The 22730-nt window shown below is 31.0% G+C and overlaps 1 protein-coding gene across 1 annotated transcript; it reads left to right on the top strand.

Moving 5' to 3' along the window:
• Window positions 1–598: 598 nt before the first annotated feature.
• On the top strand, window positions 599–22337 carry LOC115881960 (bumetanide-sensitive sodium-(potassium)-chloride cotransporter). The gene is made up of 18 exons (XM_030899717.1): window positions 599–958; window positions 8831–8993; window positions 14889–14984; window positions 17222–17413; window positions 17473–17649; window positions 17708–17847; window positions 17914–18111; window positions 18797–19028; window positions 19088–19209; window positions 19262–19397; window positions 19466–19677; window positions 19741–19982; window positions 20677–20963; window positions 21090–21228; window positions 21327–21476; window positions 21538–21680; window positions 21737–21848; window positions 21934–22337. The coding sequence occupies exons 1-18, from the start codon at window positions 707–709 to the stop codon at window positions 22067–22069; spliced, it is 3129 nt and encodes a 1042-aa protein (XP_030755577.1). The 5' UTR covers window positions 599–706; the 3' UTR covers window positions 22070–22337.
• The last annotated feature ends 393 nt before the right edge of the window (window positions 22338–22730 follow it).

Genomic DNA, 22730 nt, shown 5'->3' with positions numbered 1-22730 from the left:
TTCCTTTCTGATCACATTGTATAATCCTAAGATATTATTAAATATGTTTTGATAGTTTCAGAAATATTAATAAAAAAATAGAAGAAATATTTTTTCAGCCGTTTAAAAAAACATATTAAAAATACAAAAAATGTCCTGAAATCAAAACTATACTAGGGGTTTACTGTAGTTGATACTTTGCTATAAATATCGTAATCCTAAACTATACAGGGTGTTCAATATTCTATGCCTAACTTTCTAAAATATAAAATAGTTTTTCGTCGGTTTTTTTTTTAAATGGAACACCCTGTTATTATTTCTTTCTTAAATGGAAAAAAATGAACATTTTTTGTATTTAAAGACTGAAAATGTCCCAGACAAAAAAAACACCCAGCCAGGACACCAACTCGAACAATTCCCTCGAAGAATTAAGCAAAAAACTAGAAAAATTATCAATGCTGATTAAACAGAAATAAATTATGACACTCCAGATGTTAATCGGAGTAATTAAGAACGGTAAAATCCAGAAAATCTCTATCCAGTTCTGCTTAGAACCCACCGAACCATCTCTTTTCCCAGTCACCATCTTGAAAATCGCCCGGAACGCCAGTTTTTCCGGTATATAGCGCGCCAAAACGCCGCCAACGCTCATTTGTTTCCATAATCGGACGCGATTCGCACTTGTTAGCACAGCCTACTCGACAAAGTGGTGTTTTCGGCCGAAAAAATGACAGAAAATCGATTCAAAATCGAAAAAACCTACGACAACGCGGCTTTCCAAATCGGCCACGACGATGACACGAGTAGGAACAACCAAAAAAACAGAGTTAGCATCGATTTTAGTGAGAAAAAACGGCGGAAAAGTATAGTGCACATCACGAAAGAAGTGTTGCCCAGGTTGGAGAATTACAGGAATTCTAGGAGGGCTGTCAAAAGGCCGTCACTGGGTGAATTGCACGGGACTGAGGAGTATGCTAAGGTAAGATAGTGTTTTTAGGGTGTTTTTTTGTTAAATTTAAAGAAAAAAAGTAATTTAAATAAATTGTAGACTGTTGATATGCGTCGAGTGGTGTTCTTATCAACAGGATTTAAAAGGTTTTTAAGTAGTTTGCATAGGAACTTACAGAATGTGGGATAAACATTTCAAATAAACAATATTATTTTTTTTTATTTTTAATTAATTAATATAAGCTTATATCGTCCTGATGTTACGCTAACTTGTGACCATTATGGAATTAAGATACTATAATTTCTCGGCTAACAACTATGAAATACAATAAAGTTTTTAAGTAACAATATAAAATGAAAATGGACACTCATCTAACTGCTTTAATAATTTATTTACTCATTATTAATGTCACATATAATAAATTTGCAAGAGAACAATTTTATCGATAAATATTTTTCTGTTCCAGCCACTGAAGGGATTTTTTATACAGGGTGAGTCTTAAATTAGTGCAAATATTTTCAGGGCTGGTAGATCTCGATAAAAGAAACATATTTTCTCTTTACCATTTTTCAGATAAACCCAAAATAACCGAGTTATTTAAGTTTGAAAATTAAAAAAAAATTTTTTTGAAAAAAATTTGAGATCCATTAAAAATTTTTTCTGTATTTGCATTTTTTTTATTGCCGTTACCATAGAGTAAAGCCGTAACTATGGTAATATCAGAGATTAAGAAATTATACCGTGGTCAAAGACTAGATACGACAAGAGACGACAGTGAACAAAGAAGTCGTATTTCGCGAGAGAGACGCAGATATATTAAAATTTAAAGGTCCCATCAAGTCCCATTTTGTCTGTTGCCAAGTATATTTCTTTGAAAAATAAACAAGATTTTCTGAAAATAAATTAATAATATAAGAAGGATATAAGTAACGTATGTTAATACGGAAATGTAAATTTTTAGTTTAGGTTGGTTTAGGTTCTTTTTTCGCAATGTACTGATAATATCAAAGAAACAGAATGACTAAGTTGATCGATTTCAAAGATAAACAGATAAAATCTCAAAATCTGACAACGGCGTATTTTATCTAATCTAACCTATGATTTTAGGATGCTAATCAGCTGTGCTAATCAGGCCTAAACATAAACAAAACTGATTAGTTGTTTTCTTACATTTTTGCCTTTTTAAAGTGTGTTTTCAGAGTTTTTCGATATATTATCGTTTTGAGAGTTTTTAAGGTTTAATTTTAGTATCGTTTTTGTTGCGTACTAATTTGTAAATGTTGTTAAATATGAATACTGAACAGGACACGAGTAGAGCAGGAAAAGACGAGATGGTGGCAATGTGTGTGCTTATAAAGACTGCAAAAATAGGTCTTATTCTTCGACAAACATATAATATTTCATTCTTTTCCAAAGGATCCTGAAAAGTATTTTTATAGAAATATACTATATAATTATGTTATTAAACTAAATGTAATCCATAGATCGAAGACATGTTTAGAAGCTTGTAATATATTTTTACAAAAAAAATTGAGCAACTCTATTTTTTTGTACATAAACTCCACATTGTGATTTTACACTTGTTCAAGTCCATATGTAAAAAAATACACGTAGGTAAATAAAACATTTCTTACAAATCGACTTGGTCACTTTATCTTGTTTACCAACGATATACAAAATATTACTTCTATTATCTTTATTCCCCGACAAATATGTTTCTAATTATAATTTATTTTATATAATATTTAGAAAACTCTTTTTTTTTCGTTTCTATTTATTTCTTTACCCATACAGTAACTATTTATAAGCTATACAGGCAAGTTTTAATAATAGTCGATTTCAAATTTCCCGCGAAAAAATTACGAAAATTTAAAGGGACAAGCGAGACGAGGTCACACTCCCCACCACTCAAACATGAAAGGTACCGCGCGAACTGTCGTCTCTTGTCTTATCTACTCTTTGCCGTGGTGTAAAATTTGCGGTGAACAGGCAGTTCTAAAATATATATATATATATATATATATATATATATATATATATATATATATATATATATATATATATATATATATATATATATATATATATATATATATATATATATATATATATATATATATTATAAAAGACTCACCCTGTATTTAAAAACAACCGTCAATTTATAAACAGACCATTTAATACAATATTAACCTGGTAACAAACAAATACGATTCTTAGACGAAACAAATTAGATTTTCAAACGTGACGTTGTAGGGTCCAGTTTCTTTGTATCCCTTACCGTTTCTGAGATCACCATTATCTTTATTATTATTTTGGACACACTGTATAGTGCTAGAAATAATATGCCGTTTTTCAAAAAGTATTCATTAAAATCTATTTTAAAATTCATTTTAATGATTATAATATTGGTAACTTCATGATAGTACAGTGCGTCTGTCCGTTCTGTAGCTACGGGGTATCCGTGAGAGGGGAAACGATATTCTCTCGATGTTTTTCGTAAAAAAATAGACGACGCGTCCCATCAATAAAAATTCGACAAATTTGCAAGTAGCCAATAAAATGAGTGGGCGGAGCGATTTGCGGTGACGCACTCGTCAAATCGACGTATAAAATATATTGCTGTTTATTTAAATGTTTTTTGTCCACATTCCTTTCATAGACAGAGATCCAGCAGATGAACTGTAATAGGTATGGTAGGTTATTAAGATCGGCAAAAAAAGTTTTTTTAATTTCACCCAAAATGAGTTATTTGGATCATAAATAACCTAAATACAAAATATTTTCATGGTGTCTGTCCGTCTGTCCGTCTGTAACACGATAACTCAAAAACCCCTAAACCGATTTTAACCAAATTTGGCACAAAAATACTGTGGCACCCGAGAATCTGGCCGTTAGTTTTTGGTGGGGGTGGGGGGTTGGTAAGGGGGTATGGGAGGGGGTTAAAAATTTAAAAAAATCGTAACTCCAAAATTACAGTAGCTAGCGAAACGCGGTTTTCAATTTAAGATTAGGAATAAAATTTGCAACAAAATTTGTAATAACATCAAAATCAGTCAGAGTCGCAGTTTTTGAGATATTCCGTGTTTCCGTGGTCCGTTCTCCCATCGGACGCGACCCCAGGTGGCGGATAGGGGAAATAACCGCGAACCAAAATTGGAAAAATGTCTTTACTTTGAAACGAAAAGAACTGCCTACCAACTTTTTATTAACATATTTATATATTTTAGTATGGGCGGCTATACGTGCCTCCCGACGCCAATTTTTTTGATATAAATCGCATGATTAAAATTAAAAAAATCATTTAATTTAAATCATGTGTGTGCCAACCCTGGTCAGCAATAAAAAAGGTCTCAAAATGAATTTAGCACTAAAATAAGGTACAAGGAACTAGTAGACAGAAAATATATTTTAGTAAATAACACGACACTGAAAATAGTAGAAGAATATATTATGTTTGGGACAACTAATACTCAGCTCGGGATCTGTACTACTACAAATCAACAGAAGAATTAAGTTAGCATGAACGGACATTATACGGAAACTGCAGATCGCACAACGCTCAATGGAACGAAATATACCGGGAATAACCAAGAAAGACCGTAAAAGAATAGAGTGGATACGACAAAAGGCCCAGGTAATAGATGTCATCCACAGAATCAAATCCTTCAAATGACATTGGGCAGCAGGGGCGGATACAGGAATTTATTTTAGGGCAAATAAAAAGTAATGCAGAATATGCTTTTTAGAAAGCCATTTTTAATCCAAAAGCTTGATATTTAACACAATTTATAGGTCTTAGGGGGCATGGCTATGAAATTTATGCAATACGAATCTAGATTAAACTGTTTTGAAATTTTCAATTATATATTTGACTTTGTTTCTAATAAGAACAAACTTGAACTAAGGTACTTGAAAAACTGTCTCAAAATCAATTAAATCAAAGATTACCTCGATAATTTCAAAGATAAATATTATTATTAATATTTTCAGTAGATCTCAAACAAACAAAAGCATTTTCACTGTATTGTATGTTGATTTTCCTCCTAGATAGAAAAAATATTGACATTGACACAACTACCTTCAATAGGTAACGTAAAATAAAATTAGTATAATAAGAATATTAAATAAAACAAAAAGTAAAAAAAATATTTGCATGATATATTGGTCAAAAATAAGGTATGATCTATTAAAATAAGTGTTTAGCTCTAAGTGGGGGTATAGACTCTTAAGTGATTTGGTTTGCGCAAGCCATTTTGTACAAAGTTTGCGCAAATCTGTCTTTTGTTTACACATTTATTCATTTTGTGTTATTTGTCTGATGGTTTTTTATTTCTTTCTCTTCTTTCTTCTTCTTTCTCAGCCTGGTTCCATCCAGTGTTGGATATAGGCCTCTTCTAGGTTTTTCCATGCTTCGCGATCTCTAGCCAATCTTATCCATTGTCTTCCCGCCACTGCCCTGACGTCATCGACCCATCTCTTTTTTGGTCGGCCCACACTTTTTCGGTCTCCATAGGATTACTTTTTGGGGCCATCGGTCTGGATCCTGTCTTGCCACATGTCCTATCCATTGCCACTTCAGACTTGCCACTCTTTTAACGACATCTATTAATTTTGTTTTTTGACTTATGTGGGTATTCCGTATTTTTTCCCTAATGGTGACTCCCAACATGATTCTTTCCATGGCTCTTTATGCTACTCGTAGTTGTTCTGCTGTTTTTCGAGTAATTGCCATAGTCTCTAAGCCATACGTAAGCACAGGTAGAATGCAGCTGTCGTAAGCCTTTTTCTTTAGGTTCATGGGCACCTTTTTATCCTTGAAAATATTGCTCATATTTCCAAATGCTACCCATGCCAAATCGATCCTGCGTTTGATCTCCGTATTTTGGTTTTCCTTGCCCAGCTTGATTTTATGACCTAAATATATATAATGGTCTACGTTTTCAATAATAACGTTGTCCACGGTAATGTTATGGATATTGTTGCTCATTATCTTGGTCTTCTTCAAGTTCATTTTAAGGCCAATTTTCTGGGATTGGTCATTTAGCTCATTTGGCATGGTGTTTAGTTCTTGAATGTCGGTGCTCAGCAAGACAATATCGTCTGCGAACCTCAGATGGCTAAGGTGTACCCCATCGATGTTTAGACCTCTATTTTCCCATTCTAATTTCTTGAAGACATTTTCCAGTGCCAGTGTAAATAACTTGGGAGAGATGGTATCTCCTTGTCTCACGCCCTTGCCGAGTAGTATTTTTTCTGTTTTGAGGTCATCATCTAATTTAACTTGGAAGGTTGCACTATCAATTTTGCACTATCTGTTTTTTATTTAAACAACCCATATACAGGGTGGTCCGAACTGTATTCCGTAAGCTTCGACCTAAAATGATTAGTTTCGGAGATAGAGGGTGTAGAAGTTTCATTTTTATTTCGATTTTTTCCAAATAATTTCTGAAGTAACGTCAATATTTAGCTGAAAATTGGTGTCTGGGAGTTTTTTGATTTGATTGATTTGACATTTCAAATATATGATTTCAGTCTAATAACTATTTAATCAACATGTTTAATTTATATCAATGATGACAGGTTTTTTACTTATTTTTATCTACAGAATATGCTGTCGAAGTTTCCCGAATACAGTTCGGACCACCCTGTATAAAAGACAATCGACAAACAAATTTTGACGTTAAATCTCAACCAACACATGTCAAAATTATTTAAAATCATGTGATAAAATAACCCCAAATGATGAAAAAAAACGATTTGACAAATCGATTGGTAAAAGCTTTTTTGTTGATTAAGTTTCTATAGAATTTACATTTTTTTCCTATAAATTTATTTGTAATTATTTACACTAAAAATCTATAAAGCCGCATTATAAACAATACATTTATTACATTAACAAATGGCATATTTTCAAAATTTAATATACAATATAATTGTTCATAAAAATTGATTGGAAAAAATCTTTGTTCAAAATTCACGTTGTGTTAAACAGTTATAAAAGCATTTATGATTGTTTTATTGTTTTTTATTACTAATAAAAAGAACGCAATAAGCTTTAAATTGCTTCATATTCAAATATTTCTTTTAATTTAGTGTCTTGATTAATTAATCATTTTTTTTATTAATCGAATGAAAATTATTTCAGATAAAAAAATAAACAAATTAAATGATAGCCCTCTTTGAATGTTTGCATGACTATAGGTACTTCCTACACGTGTACATATTTTTTTGTACCGTTTTTTTGCTCTCCTGTAAAATTAGGAATAATGAAGTTAGCAGTTTATCACGTTTCGATAACATTAAAATCGCTCCAGTCGTTCTTCAGATATATTAAATGGTGTGACTATCCCGAGTTTCCGTTATTTATTTAGATAAACAATAATTGGAGATATAATAGAATAAACAATGTGAAAAAAAAACACTTCTAATTGTGTCTAAATTATAACGGTCTTGTGAACAAAATCACTTGTGACAAATCAAGTGATTTGATAAAAAGGTACCTACTTGTTAATAACGCGTGATATATTAATTAACTTTAATGACAAATTTTCAGAAAAAAACGTCATTAACAACTTTATGTAATCATGAGCTAATAAGAGTTCGATTTCACAAGTAATTCATAAAATTTATTTTTCTCATTAGTTAGTTTTATTTTTTGTTTATTTATTGAAAAAATATAACCAATAATAATTAAGTAATAATATAAAAATTATAGTAACTATAATTTTGGGAAAAATGAATGTCTGGAGAATATAAACATGTACTGATTTCTTTCGAAAATCCACAACTACGACATTATGAACCCTCCCCGGACACAAACGGTACATTATGAAACAGGAAATTGTAGAGAGAAACAAGCCCTATAACATAGGATACAACATTTTAATGAACAGTGCTTTCCATAAAAACAATAAAATGAGAAATATACGAAATAATATACATGTACCGATTTCTTTCGAAAATCGACAACTATGAAACTATGAACCCTTCCCGGACACAAACGGTACATTATGAAACAGGAAATTGTAGAGAGAAACAAGCCCTATAACATAGGATACAACATTTTAATGAACAGTGCTTTCCATAAAAACAATAAAATAAAAAATATACGAAATAATATACATGTACTGATTTCTTTCGAAAATCGACAACTATGAAACTATAAACCCTTCCCGGACACAAACGGTACATTATGAAACAGGAAATTGTAGAGAGAAACAAGCCCTATAACATAGGATACAACATTTTAATGAACAGTGCTTTCCATAAAAACAATAAAATGAGAAATATACGAAATAATATACATGTACCGATTTCTTTCGAAAATCGACAACTATGAAACTATGAACCCTTCCCGGACACAAACGGTACATTATGAAACAGGAAATTGTAGAGAGAAACAAGCCCTATAACATAGGATACAACATTTTAATGAACAGTGCTTTCCATAAAATCAATAAAATGAAAAATATACGAAATAATATACATGTACTGATTTGTTTGTAATTTTACCGGTAACATAATTTTTTGGTAAATTCTAGACATTTGGGCCAGAACCCAAAAAATGTTTCGCCTGTGCCAATTTTTTTACCCTCTCGTCCTTTTTTTTATTTTGAAAGTTGGCAACCCTAGTGCCAGCCCCACCAGGCGAAAAAGGAAACGATCTAGCTAATATAAATCACAGCTTATAAATAATCTGGAGGAAAATCGTACATTTTTATAGTTTTTCTCATGTAACTTTTTCAATAATAAAAAAATTGTTATTCTTTGATAATAAGAATTGAAGCTCAAAAAATAAAATAATTTTTTTAGGCCTGTTAAAGATGGAACAAAATGAAATACCAACCCTGCACAAAATATTAAGAACGTTATGAAATTATATTTTCTATATTTTTTTTCCAGGAAAAATCAGCTGAAAATGCGGACATTCAGACGAATCAAAGCAGCGCACAGCATGGCATCAAGCTTGGCTGGATCCAAGGAGTGCTCATCCCCTGCATGCTCAACATTTTTGGAGTTATGCTCTTTCTGCGGCTCTCCTGGGTAGTTGCTGAGGCAGGAACAGGTACTAGTTGACTTATTATTAATATACAGGGCGATTAAAGAACAGAGACAGTCACAACTTGGTAAAATCAATCGAGAAATCAATAAAAGTTGGCCTTAATGTCATCAAAGATGTTAAAACTATTACTAAATAACATTTCTTATTTACAAGATGCTTAAGTGTCATAATCCTGCAGCCGGATCTTAGACTATATTGTATATCTACAAAATATGTATTACGTACATACATTATAATAATAATAGATCCACTAATACCTGTATAAACATACATTTTCTACGGTCTAGAGCCATTAAAAATAATTAAATATATTGTAGAAAATTGAACAATATATTTAAAAATAAATAACTCAACAGAAACGTGTGAAAAAATTATTATATTTTAGTACTTTTAAATATCCGCTACTATGGTGCTGTATAAAACCAAAGAGTGAGGCAGATAATCAGCTAGTGGTAGTACTAACCAGTGATATCTGGTTGAGACAGACTCAATCCCATTTTACAGGTACCACTGGTACTTGCACCTGAGAAAACGAAGAAAAAATCGTGTTTATATCTCGGAAATAACTGGAATTTTCGAAATCGTGCTGATATAATTTATGAATTCTATTTTTTGTGTCAAAAATTTTGATTTTAAAAGGTCAGAATGATTATTTTTTAGGGTACAGTACCATGTATAATGTAAAATATATTTTTTCAGAGTTCGAAGCATTTAAAAGAAGAAAATCTACAAAATAATAACTGTTTTAGTTATTTCTTAAACGAAAAATTAAAGAGGTCTTTCAATCTAATATAAATAAATGTATTGCTTTGGTACCAATAAATAAATGCCTTAATTGTAAAAAAATTACAATTTGTAGACAAAGGTAAAGTAAACAAACAAACAAAAGAGACTACAAAACAAGTACACAAATTACATTGTCAGTCTTATTGTTTAAAATAAACATTTATAAATGTTTACAATGAAAAAGAATAAAAAAATTAAAAATAAGATTCAAAAATATTTTGAAAGTTTATAATAAATATAGTAAATAGTAAGAGAAAATCTTAGACCAGTATTTACAAGATCAAATTCGTTTATCAAAATATAAGTCATTTACGGAGTAGAAAGCCTTATCTAGTAAATAAGATTTCAATGCTTTGCGATATGAAGAAAATGATGTTATGGATTTGATTTCAAATGGCAGGTGATTGTGCATTTTTTTCGAGTTGTATAATATTGAACTTTTAACTAACTCTGAGCGTGGGGTAGGTAGTTAGGTAGATAAAGTACTTGCTCTAGCCACTGACAAGTTAAGCTCCTTAGAAACAGATCTTAATGCAAAACAGGCAGAGCTCAATTTTTTCGACAAAGCTTCGATATGCATGTCCCATTTCAGAGAATTGTCTACAATAAGCCTTAAGAATTTTATATATTTTACAACGTCAATGGTGGTGTTGTTAAGTACAAAAGGCTGCAGGGAGTTTTTATACGACAAAGCTTTAGTTTTAGAAATGTTGAGTCTCAAGGAGGTTCGATTCGCACCAAGATTTAATGGTGACTAAGTCATTTGATATAATCCTATGAAGTGCCGTGAGGTCGTTGTTGCTCCAAATGAAGCTAGTGTCGTCCGCAAAAAGACATATTTTACCACTGATGTTTATGTTAGCAATGTCGTTAATAAAAAGAAGAAACAAAATGGGGCCTAGTACTGAGCCTTGAGGTACTCCACATTCTATTAGCTTGCTAGAAGACAACGTGGTATCCACCCTCACAAGTTGACTTCTGTTGCTCAAATACGACTTAAACCATTCGAGAGATGTTCCCCTGAACCCATAGTGCTGCAGTTTATTAATTAGGATCTTATGATTTACACAGTCGAACGCCTTAGAAAAATCACAGAAAATTGTTGCTGTATAATGATGGTTATTTAGGCTGGAGTACTTTACTAAGGAGGGAATAACTGTGAGTGAATAACTTTCTGGCTGTATCTCATTTAGTAATTGTGAATTTTAGAGTTTGATTTCATATGAATTTCATTATAACACAACTTAAGTGATGCAAAATGCGAATAACTTTTTCATCTAACGATGTGACAGTATTTTTATATAAATTTCCTTTCAAAATTATCGCCTGTAATCCATATTCTTGTTAAAACTTCTAAGGATATATGAAAGATCAATTGACACTAAATCTGGAGTGCACGATGGCGACGTGTTGACTAGGTTGTATCTATTTTGGGTTGTTTTGAAACCAAATTCGATGTATAGCAAAAACGTTCAATAATAATTCCGAATATTTCCGGGATAGAATATGCAGTTATGAAAATATGATCGACTCATGATGCAGTTATTTTACAAATTTTTGTTTATATGTACTACGCGTGTACTTCAGCGTGATATATACATAAAATATGCATAGATACTAAGTAGTAATGTAGGTAAATACAAGGTGTATTATTATATTATATTTGATTATGTTATGGTAGATTAGAACATGTTTTTTGACCTGATCATTTTATAATATATAATGATCTGACAATGAACCTATAATAAACAAAAATTAACATAATTTAATTGTTTCAGTATACAGGGTGTCCCAGGCTGAGCGTGCATTAGAAGTCCCTAGAAACTTCTAATGTACGCTAATGTAAGTACAATATCTAGATCGGAGATTTTTTGTACATCACTGTTTCACAATGAGATCTATCGATTAGAAATATTTTCAGTATGGCGGCACTTCCGGAAATACCGGAAGTTGACAGCGATTCGGTTATTTTAAATGGGAACCGCCATTTTTTATTATATATTTAAATTGTCTGTAAAATTTTATGAATTTTGATATCAAACACTCTGTACCTAACATTAACCATTTTTGAGAAAACAATTTTTTTTAATTTTTGGAGGAAAAAAATGCCCGTTAAAAAAATTTGTATAGTCTAAACGTCAAATTTAGTGATTACCACAGTCACTATGACATAAGGAGAAGACATGTGGCTATCTATTTCAGAAATTAAATTGTTTGAATGTCATATAAAATTGAGCGTAGCCGTCATGGAATTGAGAGATTAAAAAATTTATCATTAATCATTTTTTTTTCAAATGGAAACCCGCTTTTTTTATTGCACTAGTGAAAAGGTTTTTTAATTCGTTACTTTTTGTTTATACATGTTCCTATACCTAAAATAAATTGTTTTTAAGTTATTTAAGATTTAGTTTTAAAGGGTACATTTCTCTCCCTATTGGCTTTTAACCAGTAGCCTATAACGTTAAACGTCAAGCGATGTAAAACTATATCTAGCCATGTCATATGGCCATTAAATATCACTAAAATGTGAGATATATTTTTATAAATACAGTTTATAGTAAGTTTTAGCAGCACTATTTACAACAGAGAATAGGTACACTAAAGAAATGCTAACTTAATGTTAAAAAATGGAAACAGACGCCACCTGAAGTAGCCTGGCAGTACTAGCTAAATTGAGGGGAATTGGAGGGGCGGGGTTTAAAAGAGGGGAAATTTAAAAAAAATATATTTTTATAAGTATCACTGACTTACTGTTTAAAGTTAATAAATATATTTTTTATTACTTTAATATAATTTAAAGTATTAAAAAATATGTCTATTAACTTTACACAGCAAATCAATGATATTATTAAACACTTATTATTTTCAGAGAAAATTCATAGTAAATAAATTACACATTAGTAAACAATATCATTTATTTTTTAGAGCTGCGATTTATATTACAATAATATTGAAATATATATATTTTTTTAACAATGAAAAAGAATATCCCGGAACCTGAAAAAGAAAGATGATCAATTAATGACTTAAATTAGTTCAAAATACATTTTGCAAATAACTAGCGAATTGGAAAGATAAACATACTATTAAAAAGACATTTTAGTAGTATGTTATCATCTATTTACTGATAATACATAAGTATTTAATAGGTAAATAACATGCATAAGGCACTATGATACAACTACCTAGTAGTTGTATCATAATAGCACACTAATATCACAAAAATATGTGCTAATTTAAATTCCTTTAATGATCTAATGAAACACTATCTAGCCTCAACGCATGCCATTCCAAAGGCAAAAAAACTGTTATACCATATAAATATAAGCTGAATAAAACATAAACCAAGCCAACGTCCATAAACAACCAAAAAATACATCAAAAAATATTTTTATCAGATCATACCCTATGGATATATTATGTATTTTATATATCGCACATCCCATTCAAAAGTTTACTAACTCAAAATAGAGAATATAGAGAATATTGTCAAGAGAAGTAAAAGAAAATTTAAGTTAAAGCAATATGCTCCTTTTTGCATATTAATGGCCAAATAATATAATGTTGATTTAATAAAATTTTACTGGCATCCTTCTGAGGTGTAAATCAGATTAAAAGGGCATTGTTTTTGTAATAATTGTTTGTTTTGTAAACATTTTTTGAAGACAATACAGTTTTGAACGGGCTGTGCGATATAAACAAGGACCTTACTATTATTTGAGGTTAGAGTGTATTTAAATAATATAAAACATAATCAAAATCATTTTTCATCATAAATTATAGAGGTACTTACGTGTTTTGATATTATTATCAGGAAATAATACGTTTAGTTAAACAGGTACGCTGCCAGGCAAGTTCTATCGGCGGGTCTTTGCAAAAGTTGAAATCTAAAAATACAAAAATACGTTTACATCTTAGTTGTATTTACGAATAAAGTATTTGTGTGTAATTTCTGACTTACCAGTTAACTGAATAATCGCATTAAATACATCCAAATGGTAATTTAATATTGTAAAAAAGCAAAATTGTTTTATATCACTTGCCAGGACAGCCGGCCAGCTTCTTTGTTGGCAAAATCGCCGCGGTATCATGATTTAAGCAATGTGAGTGACAAAGAAAGCCAATGCCTGGCAGATGTTGCTTTCTTTGTCGTTGGTCCTGGCACGTTTAAATTTGACTGTTGCATGTTTTCCCATACAAGTGAAACCCCCGTGAAATTTACAATAATAATATACGAAATTCAAAAAATTAGTTTTTTGACAGAAGGAAATAAACTGTCTGATGGTTTGACACTTAATGTCAAAGGAAGCTAGATAAAATCAAGAAAAAAATACGCTTTAAAACTAAATATTAAATAAGTTAATAACCGTTTTACATTAGGTATAGGAACATAGGTTTCCATTTGAAAAAAATAATTTATGATAATTTTATAATCTCTCGATTCCATGACAGGCTGCGACCAATATTATATGACATTAAAATAATTTTATTTTGAAATATATAGCCACATGTCTTCTCTTTATGTCACAGTGGCTGTGGTAATCACTAAATTTGACGTTGAGGCAATTTTTTTTAGAGGCGGTTTTTTCCTCAAAAAATTTTAAATATTTTTTTCCTCAAAAACGGTTAATGTTAGATATAGAGTGTTTAATATCAAAGTTCATAAAATTTTACAGAGAATTTAATTATCTAATAAAAAATGGTGGTTTGGTTTGGTTTAATATTAATAAAAAATGGTGGTACCCATTTGAAATAAGAAAATTGCTGTCAACTTCCGGTATTTCCGGAAGTGCCGCCATATTGAAAATATTTTTAATCGATAGATCTCACTGTGAAACAATGACGTGCAAAAAATCTCCGATCTAGATCTTGTAGTTCTCTAGAAACTTCTAATGCACGCTCAGCCTGGGACACCCTGTATATTATCATCTACTCCGTAGCATTGAACTAAATAAATTTCGTGCTTCTTTAACATTTTAAAACAGCAAAAATATGACGTTAATTAAAATTCTATCAATAACAATCAATCAAAGAAAGAAAACGAATTAATATTACCACTAAAAATATTTGCATTTATTTAAGACTCACCCTGTATATATCTTTTATTTTTAGGATTATCCCTACTCATCATAGCAATATCAGCGGTTGTCTGTGTAATAACGACTTTGTCCTTATCAGCCATCTGTACAAACGGTGAAGTTAATGGAGGTAAGTTTTCCTGTGCGAAAAAAATATTTTTCCAACCATTTTTAGTAATAAGAGAATATTAAAAACTACCAAAATGAATGACACATGTTTTAATAAACTTTTAAAGATTGTTAAGCCCTTAATCACAAATTAACTACAACAGATGCGAAAGAACACCGAATTACGCGTTCAGGTTTCTGTGACCTTCAGAAAGAGTTCATAGACAATCCGCATCAATGTATAGTTTGGGTTATTATTTGTTTGGGTGAAAATAATCTGCACCAATATGTTATCGAGGCATACAAAAAGGTCAACAGACTTCGAGACATACGAAAAATCAACACCATTTAGCGTGTGTCACAATTTTCACACCTTAAAAAAATAGTTTTTTATAGCTATAGCAACTGCAGCGACTATGAAAAAAGCTGTGTGATTCTCATAGAAAATAAGGGCACCTGTAATTCATTTGAGAATGTTATAAATCGCTAAAAGAGGTTTCAAATCTCTTGGATTTCTATTAATATTAAATAAATTTTATTAAAAATTGAACTAAAATTGTTAGTATCATTAAAAACAATTCAAATTCAAAAATTGTATCAGTCAAATTCCCTCATTTAAGGTGAATATTAAAGTAAATATAAATACAGCTCATTCTAAGCTCTACTTATCTTTAAGTAAAATTTAAATCATTGTTGCAATTGGGCCTTAATGCCATTTCGAATGAACAATAGTATTAATAATGTACATTATAATAATAATAAATTTTATATCCATAGTGTGTATTAAAACTACTAAAACACTTTTAAATTGGTATTATATTAACAACTTTTGTTTTTTAATCCAAAAAAAAGTTACCAATTTTCTCAATCAAAATATTTGTGGTCCTGAAAAGGACCTTCGTTTTCCCATGTTCGTCAAGCTAGGTAATGGGTAAACGGTAAAAAACAGGATAATAAAATTTAAAAAATTACAAAAAATGTTCAAAAGTACCTCCCTCTTGCATTAAACAATAACCTAAACGATCATAAAATCCCCTCCTCACATTGGATAACATATCAGGGGTGACAGTGTCAAAGGCATTAAATATTTTCTGCCTTAACTGCTCCTAGTTTTGAATTTCTGTGGACTTTTCTGTATAATCTCACAGTAATTTAATAGATTGCTCGTCATATTATATCAGCTCGTAGGAGATTAGGAAAAAAAAGATATTTAGAGTATAAATTAATTTATTTAACAAAATTTAATTAAAGATGTGACAAAATAGTTACATTTCTATTGGTTCTATCGGACTTTTTTCGACTATATAAATCTTTATTTTTTGTAAACTTTAATGCATAAAATATTTTCAATCTAATAAATAATTTAATGATGTAAATAAGAGGAAATTTCTCACATGGGTGGTCAAATTCTATAGTTTTCATTATATGACAAAACTTAAGTTTTTGATACTCGTATCTGAATATGATTAAATATTCCCGTTAATTCTCTGGACATATTCTTCTGAAACATCATTAAACAGAATATATCGCAGGATAAAGACATATCTATTAATAAACCATATCGCTAACGACTCACCCTGATGATGATCGATCTATTCTATACGCTTGCAACACGAAACGAGATTTTGCCTTGAATGTAATTAGCAAAAAGCTGGTCCCGTAATTGAAGTCCAGGACTAAGCTGGACAAGAACCTGGATACTACGTTTCGCTGGGTTAATTAAGTCCCTCTTTTTCAGACTGAACAAAATAATCGTCGCTTCAATCGATATACACTTCATTACAGAAGTAAAAAAGCATCGAAACTATGTTTTGGTGAAAAAGAAATATTTATTTTTTATACAAGATGATAAAATGGTATTTTATCGTCGTGTATAAAACAATATTTTTTCCATAGCGAGTTACGTTTTAAAAAATATTTAGAAATTATTATTTCAAGGAAATTATTACGAGTACCTACAAAAAATATTGTGCTGGGTTGGCGTTGGTTTCTATGTTATTTGACAAATAAATAAAGCTGTCTCTTTAGTTGTCAGTTTTGTAGTTTTGAACATGTTTTGAATCAATATTTTTTAATTCTCTTTCGTGTCGATTGCTGATTGAATTGGAGCCAGAATTGGCTCAAAACGAAATACAAAACGTAAATTACAAACAGATATTCAGAAATTTTTTTATCCAACCTTTTTTTAAATTTTCTAATATTTTCTACTTTTAGGTATTCAAAATACTGATTACGTTGTTCTAAAATAGTTTTCCTTAGGTGGAATATACTACATCATCTCCAGATCCCTCGGACCTGAGTTTGGAGCCTCTGTAGGCATAGTCTTTGCTTTCGCAAACGCTGTATCCGCATCCATGAACACCATAGGCTTCTGTAACTCGCTCAGCGATCTACTGAACACCTACGGATACAAAATATTCGATGGTGGAGTCAATGATGCCAGAGTTATAGGTTAGGAAAACCTCGATCAAGTTGGAATACTTTTATTTATGATTTTTCTGGAACTTTAGGAACCATATCCACTCTGGTTATGATCCTGATCTGCGCTGTGGGTATGGAATGGGAGAGCAAAGCTCAGAACTTTCTTATAGCAATCATAGGAGGCGCTATATTCGATTTTGTAGCTGGTGCAATAATGGGACCTGTGAATGATGTTCAGAGAGCTCAAGGGTTTACAGGGTTTAATAGTAATATCCAAAATTACACAATAATAGTCAAAATATACCATTAAACAACTAATTTTAGGCACAGTATGGACCGACAATTGGTATCCAAGCTACAGAGTCTCAGAAGGAGTTGACTACAACTTCTTTCAAGTATTTGCCATATTTTTTCCGTCAGTTACTGGTATTCAAGCGGGAGCAAACATTTCGGGAGACCTTAAAGTAAGTAAACATTTTTTTAAACTACTTCTGATTTGCCCTTTTAATTATATAACTCTACACTTTTAGGATCCAGCGTCTGCAATTCCTAAAGGAACTATGCTTTCACTCATTATTACCATGATAACTTACGCCTTATTTGTTGTATTTTCTGGTGCAGCTGCTGTCAGGGATGCCAGTGGCAACGTTGCTGACTTTGTAGCGGGCAACTTAACGGACTGTGCTCAAAATTTCACTTGCGATTATGGACTTTTCAACAGCTATCAGGTAGAGATTATATATAACATGTTTAAGTTATTGTTACTAAAAACAACAAATATATTTTTTATTTGGGTATAAAAAGTTTTAAAAGCTACAAGCTCTTTTAATACATTAGTTGTGTCCGCCAAATATAATAAGAAAACTTCACCCTCATCATTTAAAAAAATCTTTAAGAACAAAAATATCAAATAACATTTTTACTTTTATTTAAAGAGTATCAAAAGCTTCAAGCTCTTTTAATACACTAGTTGGGTCTTCCAAATATAATAATAGAACTCCACCGTTATCATTTAAAAAAATTATTATGACCAAAAATATAAATTAACTTTTTTATATCGATTTAAAAAGCTTTAAAAGCTAGAAGCTCTTTTAAAACAGTAGTTGGGTCTTCCAAATATAATAAGAAAACTTTACCATTATCATTTAAAAAATTCTTTAAAAACAAAAATATCAAATAACATTTGTACTTCTATTTAAGCTTTTTAATACAGCAGTTGGGTCTTCCAAATATAATAACAGAACTTCACCATTATCATTTAAAAAAATCATTCAAAGATCAAAATTATCAAATAACTTTTTTACTTTTATTTCAAAAGTTTCAAAAGCTTCCAGCTCTTTTAATACAGTAGTTGTGTCTTCCGAATTTATTAACAAGACTGTACCATTATCATTATTTTTTCTTTACTTTCAGATGATGACAATAATGTCAGCTTGGTGGCCTTTAATCTACGCTGGATGCTTCGCTGCGTGTATCAGTACGGCCTTAACCAACCTACTCTCAGTACCACGACTTATTCAAGCTTTAGGAATCGATGAGATCTATCCAGGGCTTATATACTTCTCCAAAGGCTATGGAAAAGCTGGAGAGCCTTACAGAGGTTACGTTCTAACCTTCCTCGTTTCTGTCTCGTTTGTTCTGATTGGTTAGTTCACTTTAAGGCACTATAAGATAGTTTTGGTTAATATTTTTTGTTAATTTTAGGTGAACTAAATGCCATAGCTCCCTTGATATCGAATTTCTATTTGGCTTCGTATGCTTTGATCAATTTCTGTACTTTTCACGCTGCATTGATCAAACCCCTGGGTTGGAGACCTGAGTTTAAAGTATAAAAATTAATAATTTAATAGAAACAAAATATAGAGAATTTGTTTTCAGTACTATAATGTATGGTTGAGTCTATTTGGATTCATCTCCTGCGTAGCAATCATGTTCCTGATCAACTGGAAAACATCCCTAATAACATTTATCGTAATCCTGGGTCTATATTTAGTAGTTGTATACAGAAATCCTGGTAATATTCACATTACTTTTAGATTTGACAGTCTGATTATACTGTTAAAAGTTCTTTGCTTCTTTCAGACGTCAACTGGGGCTCATCTACACAAGCCCAGACTTACAAGACAGCTCTCGCATCAACTCAGAAGCTGATCAACGTTGGGGAACACGTGAAGAATTACAAACCTCAAATTTTGGTGCTGACTGGTTCTCCCAAACACAGGCCATCTTTGATTGATTTTGCCAGTACTATCACTAAGAATCATTCGCTTTTGATTGTGGGTGATGTCATCGAAGTAAGTTTGATAATATATATACTGATAAAAACCATTTATATAAATATTAAAATATTCTTTCAGTCAAAAATCAATCACAAGATTAAGGCTCAACGAACCATTGATGCGTATACTTTTTTGAAAAACAACAAAGTGAAGGCATTTTACAATTCGATTGACAGCACAAGTTTCGAAGAAGGTGCCAAGGCATTGATGAAAGTTTCAGGCATTGGAAAACTGGTTCCAAACGTGTTGCTCATGGGTTACAAAGCTGATTGGTCAGTGTGTCCGAGACACGAACTAGTTTCGTACTTCAACGTCTTACAGTAAGTTAAAAAGTTTCTAGCTTTAAAATGATAACGGTAAAGTTCTGTTATTATTTTTGGAAGACCTAACTAATGTATTAAAGGATCTTGTAGCTTTTAAAGTATTTTAAATCGAAATAAACAAGTTATTTGACATTTTTCATAATTATCTTTTCTTAAAATGATAATGGCGAAGTAGTCTTACTATATTTGAAAGACCTAACTACTATATTAAAGGAGCATGTAACTTTTAAAGCTTTTTTAATCGATAAAAAAGAGTTATTCGATATTTTTGGTCATGATAATTTTTTAAAATGAGAATGGTGAAGTTCTCTTATTATATTTGAAAGACCTAACTACTGTATTAAAAGAGCTTGTAGCTTTTAAAGCTTTTTAAATCGACATAAAAAAGTTATTTCATATTTTTCTTCATGATATTTTTTCAAATTGATAATGGTGAAGTTTTCTTGTTATATTTGGAAGACCTAACTGCTGTATTAAAAGAGCTTGTAGGTTTTAAAGCTTTTTAAATCGACATAAAAAAGTTATTTAATATTTTTGATCATCATATTTTTTCAAATTGATAAAGGTGAAGTTTTCTTATTAAACTTGAAAGACCTAACTACTGTATTAAAAGAGCTTGTAGCTTTTAAAGTTTTTTATATCAAAATAAAAAAGTTATACAAAAATAAATAAATATTTTTCATATATCCAGCGCAGCATTTGATCAGCACTTGGGAGTGGCCATTTTAAGAGTCAGTGGAGGCCTAGATTACAGCAGTTTGACTGATATAGAGGACAACAGTAGCTCTTCCGAGCACTCAATAGTCTCAGTTCAGCAACAGGAACTCAGAACATCTCCGTCAAGTGCTCTGATGATGCATTCTGATTCGAACCTTAACATCAACGATGTTGGGCTTGCCGTAACCAAATCTAGTGGAGAACCGATTATGTCTGATGAGTCTAATAATATCAATCCTAAAGAAGAACCTAAAAAAGAAAGTAAGATATGATTAGGATCAGTTTCAACAAAAAATATAAAAAAAATGAAATAAAATAATTAAATTAAAGACACATTTATTGCAAATATTACCATAAAATATTATTTCAAATGATTGATTATTTCAGGCAATATTTTGAACCTAAATTCAAGTAAAAAGAAGCAAAAACAATCAAAAATCAAGCTGGATGTCGTGTTGAGTATGTCCAACGAAAAACTGCCTCACGTTGAAGAAATCAACAGGTTTAGAAAGAAGCAAGACAAAGGGTAAATACAAAAATAATTAAAAAATAAAAAATTAAAGATCTTTTTTTAGATAAATATTTTTTATAGTAAATTTTTTCTTTTATAACATTTTTTTGTAGATTTATTGACGTATGGTGGCTATATGACGATGGTGGACTGACCATGCTTCTTCCTTACATAATATCGACCAGACATTGCTGGTCCAGCTGTAAACTCAGAGTTTTTGGACTGGCCAGCAATACTAACGACCTAGCTCTGGAGGAAAGAAAGTAATAACTATTGTTTTAACCGTTCTGTCTTAAATTGACATTATTTTGTTTTTTTCTCTAGCATGGCCCATTTATTGTCAAAATTCAGACTGAATTACACGTCTCTTAAGATGGTTTCCCTCTCGGATAGACCCAGTGATGAGACTGTAGCTGCTTTCAACAGTATAGTCAGTGGTTTTAAGAGTGAAACTAATACTCTCAATGGTACATAGAACAGTTTTTAAATGAATGCCTTTTATTACCAGTTAATTTTGTTTTAGACTGTCAAATAACAGACGCAGAATTGAATGCCAATCAAGAAAAGACACACAGACAACTTAGGTTACGAGATCTTCTAGTTGAAAACTCACAAAATGCCAATTTAATAGTAATGTAAGTGCTCCAATTTTTCAAAAATACAAAATTTATTTCTTTATTGTATTATACTTTTCTAAAATATACTTTTTTCAATTTATAGGTCTCTTCCAATGCCCAGAAAGGGTAGTTTATCAGCCCCCCTGTATATGGCTTGGCTCGAAGTCCTTACAAAAGATATGCCTCCGTTTTTACTAGTCAGAGGCAACCAACAATCAGTACTTACGTATTACTCTTAAAAAACGAGATTCTTACAAATAAAATTTGATCTAGATTAGTTAAAAATGTTTCAGTATTATTTTACTTAAGTTTCACGTACTTTATTATAGTTTAGTCGTTTATTTAAGTGATTTTAATTGAACGTGCTTAATAAAAATAGCATATTCCATTTTATTTATGTCCGAGACTTAACTATGTAATAGAATTGACGTTGATAAGTAATTGTAAGGTTGTTTAGGCATGTAAAATATTGTTATGGCTTTTAAATAGAGATATTTTTAGAATTAATTCGTTATTTCATTTTAAATTATTTTTATGGCGCCTTCTTGTCGATAAAACAGAGTTCTTGAGTCCCGAATCTGTAAAGATTCTGTGGCATAAGAAACAAAGAATGACAGCTAGGAATGGTAACATTCATAAAAATATCGATATATTCGATTTCTTCAGATAATAATCGAATAAAGTTTGTCCAGCGAGCGAGGGGATGATTTTAACAGACGACAGCTTAATATTGACAGTAAAAAGACTTACCTCTGAATTAAAATGACAGGTAACAGTGCCACATTAAGTAACTGAAAAACATGGCCACTCTTGACTGCTAACGATTATTCTTGGGATTTTTCTTTCCAATGCAGTTTTTCAAAGTCTCTTCAACTTTTTATTCTTAATCTAAAAGTCGTC

This window comes from Sitophilus oryzae, unplaced genomic scaffold, assembly GCF_002938485.1.
Source record: "Sitophilus oryzae breed Bouriz unplaced genomic scaffold, Soryzae_2.0 scaffold_1745_pilon_pilon, whole genome shotgun sequence".
Lineage (NCBI taxonomy): Eukaryota > Metazoa > Arthropoda > Insecta > Coleoptera > Curculionidae > Sitophilus > Sitophilus oryzae.
The sequence above is the reverse complement of the archived record's forward strand: the minus strand, read 5'-3'. Positions and strand labels throughout refer to the sequence as shown.

Coding starts and splice junctions, on each gene's coding strand:
- LOC115881960 (XM_030899717.1), top strand. CDS start 707: ATGACAGAAAATCGATTCAAAATCGAAAAAACCTACGACAACGCGGCT. Junction 18,112..18,796: donor GACTTTTCAACAGCTATCAG/GTAGAGATTATA, acceptor CTTTACTTTCAG/ATGATGACAATAATGTCAGC. Junction 21,849..21,933: donor AATGCCAATTTAATAGTAAT/GTAAGTGCTCCA, acceptor TTCAATTTATAG/GTCTCTTCCAATGCCCAGAA.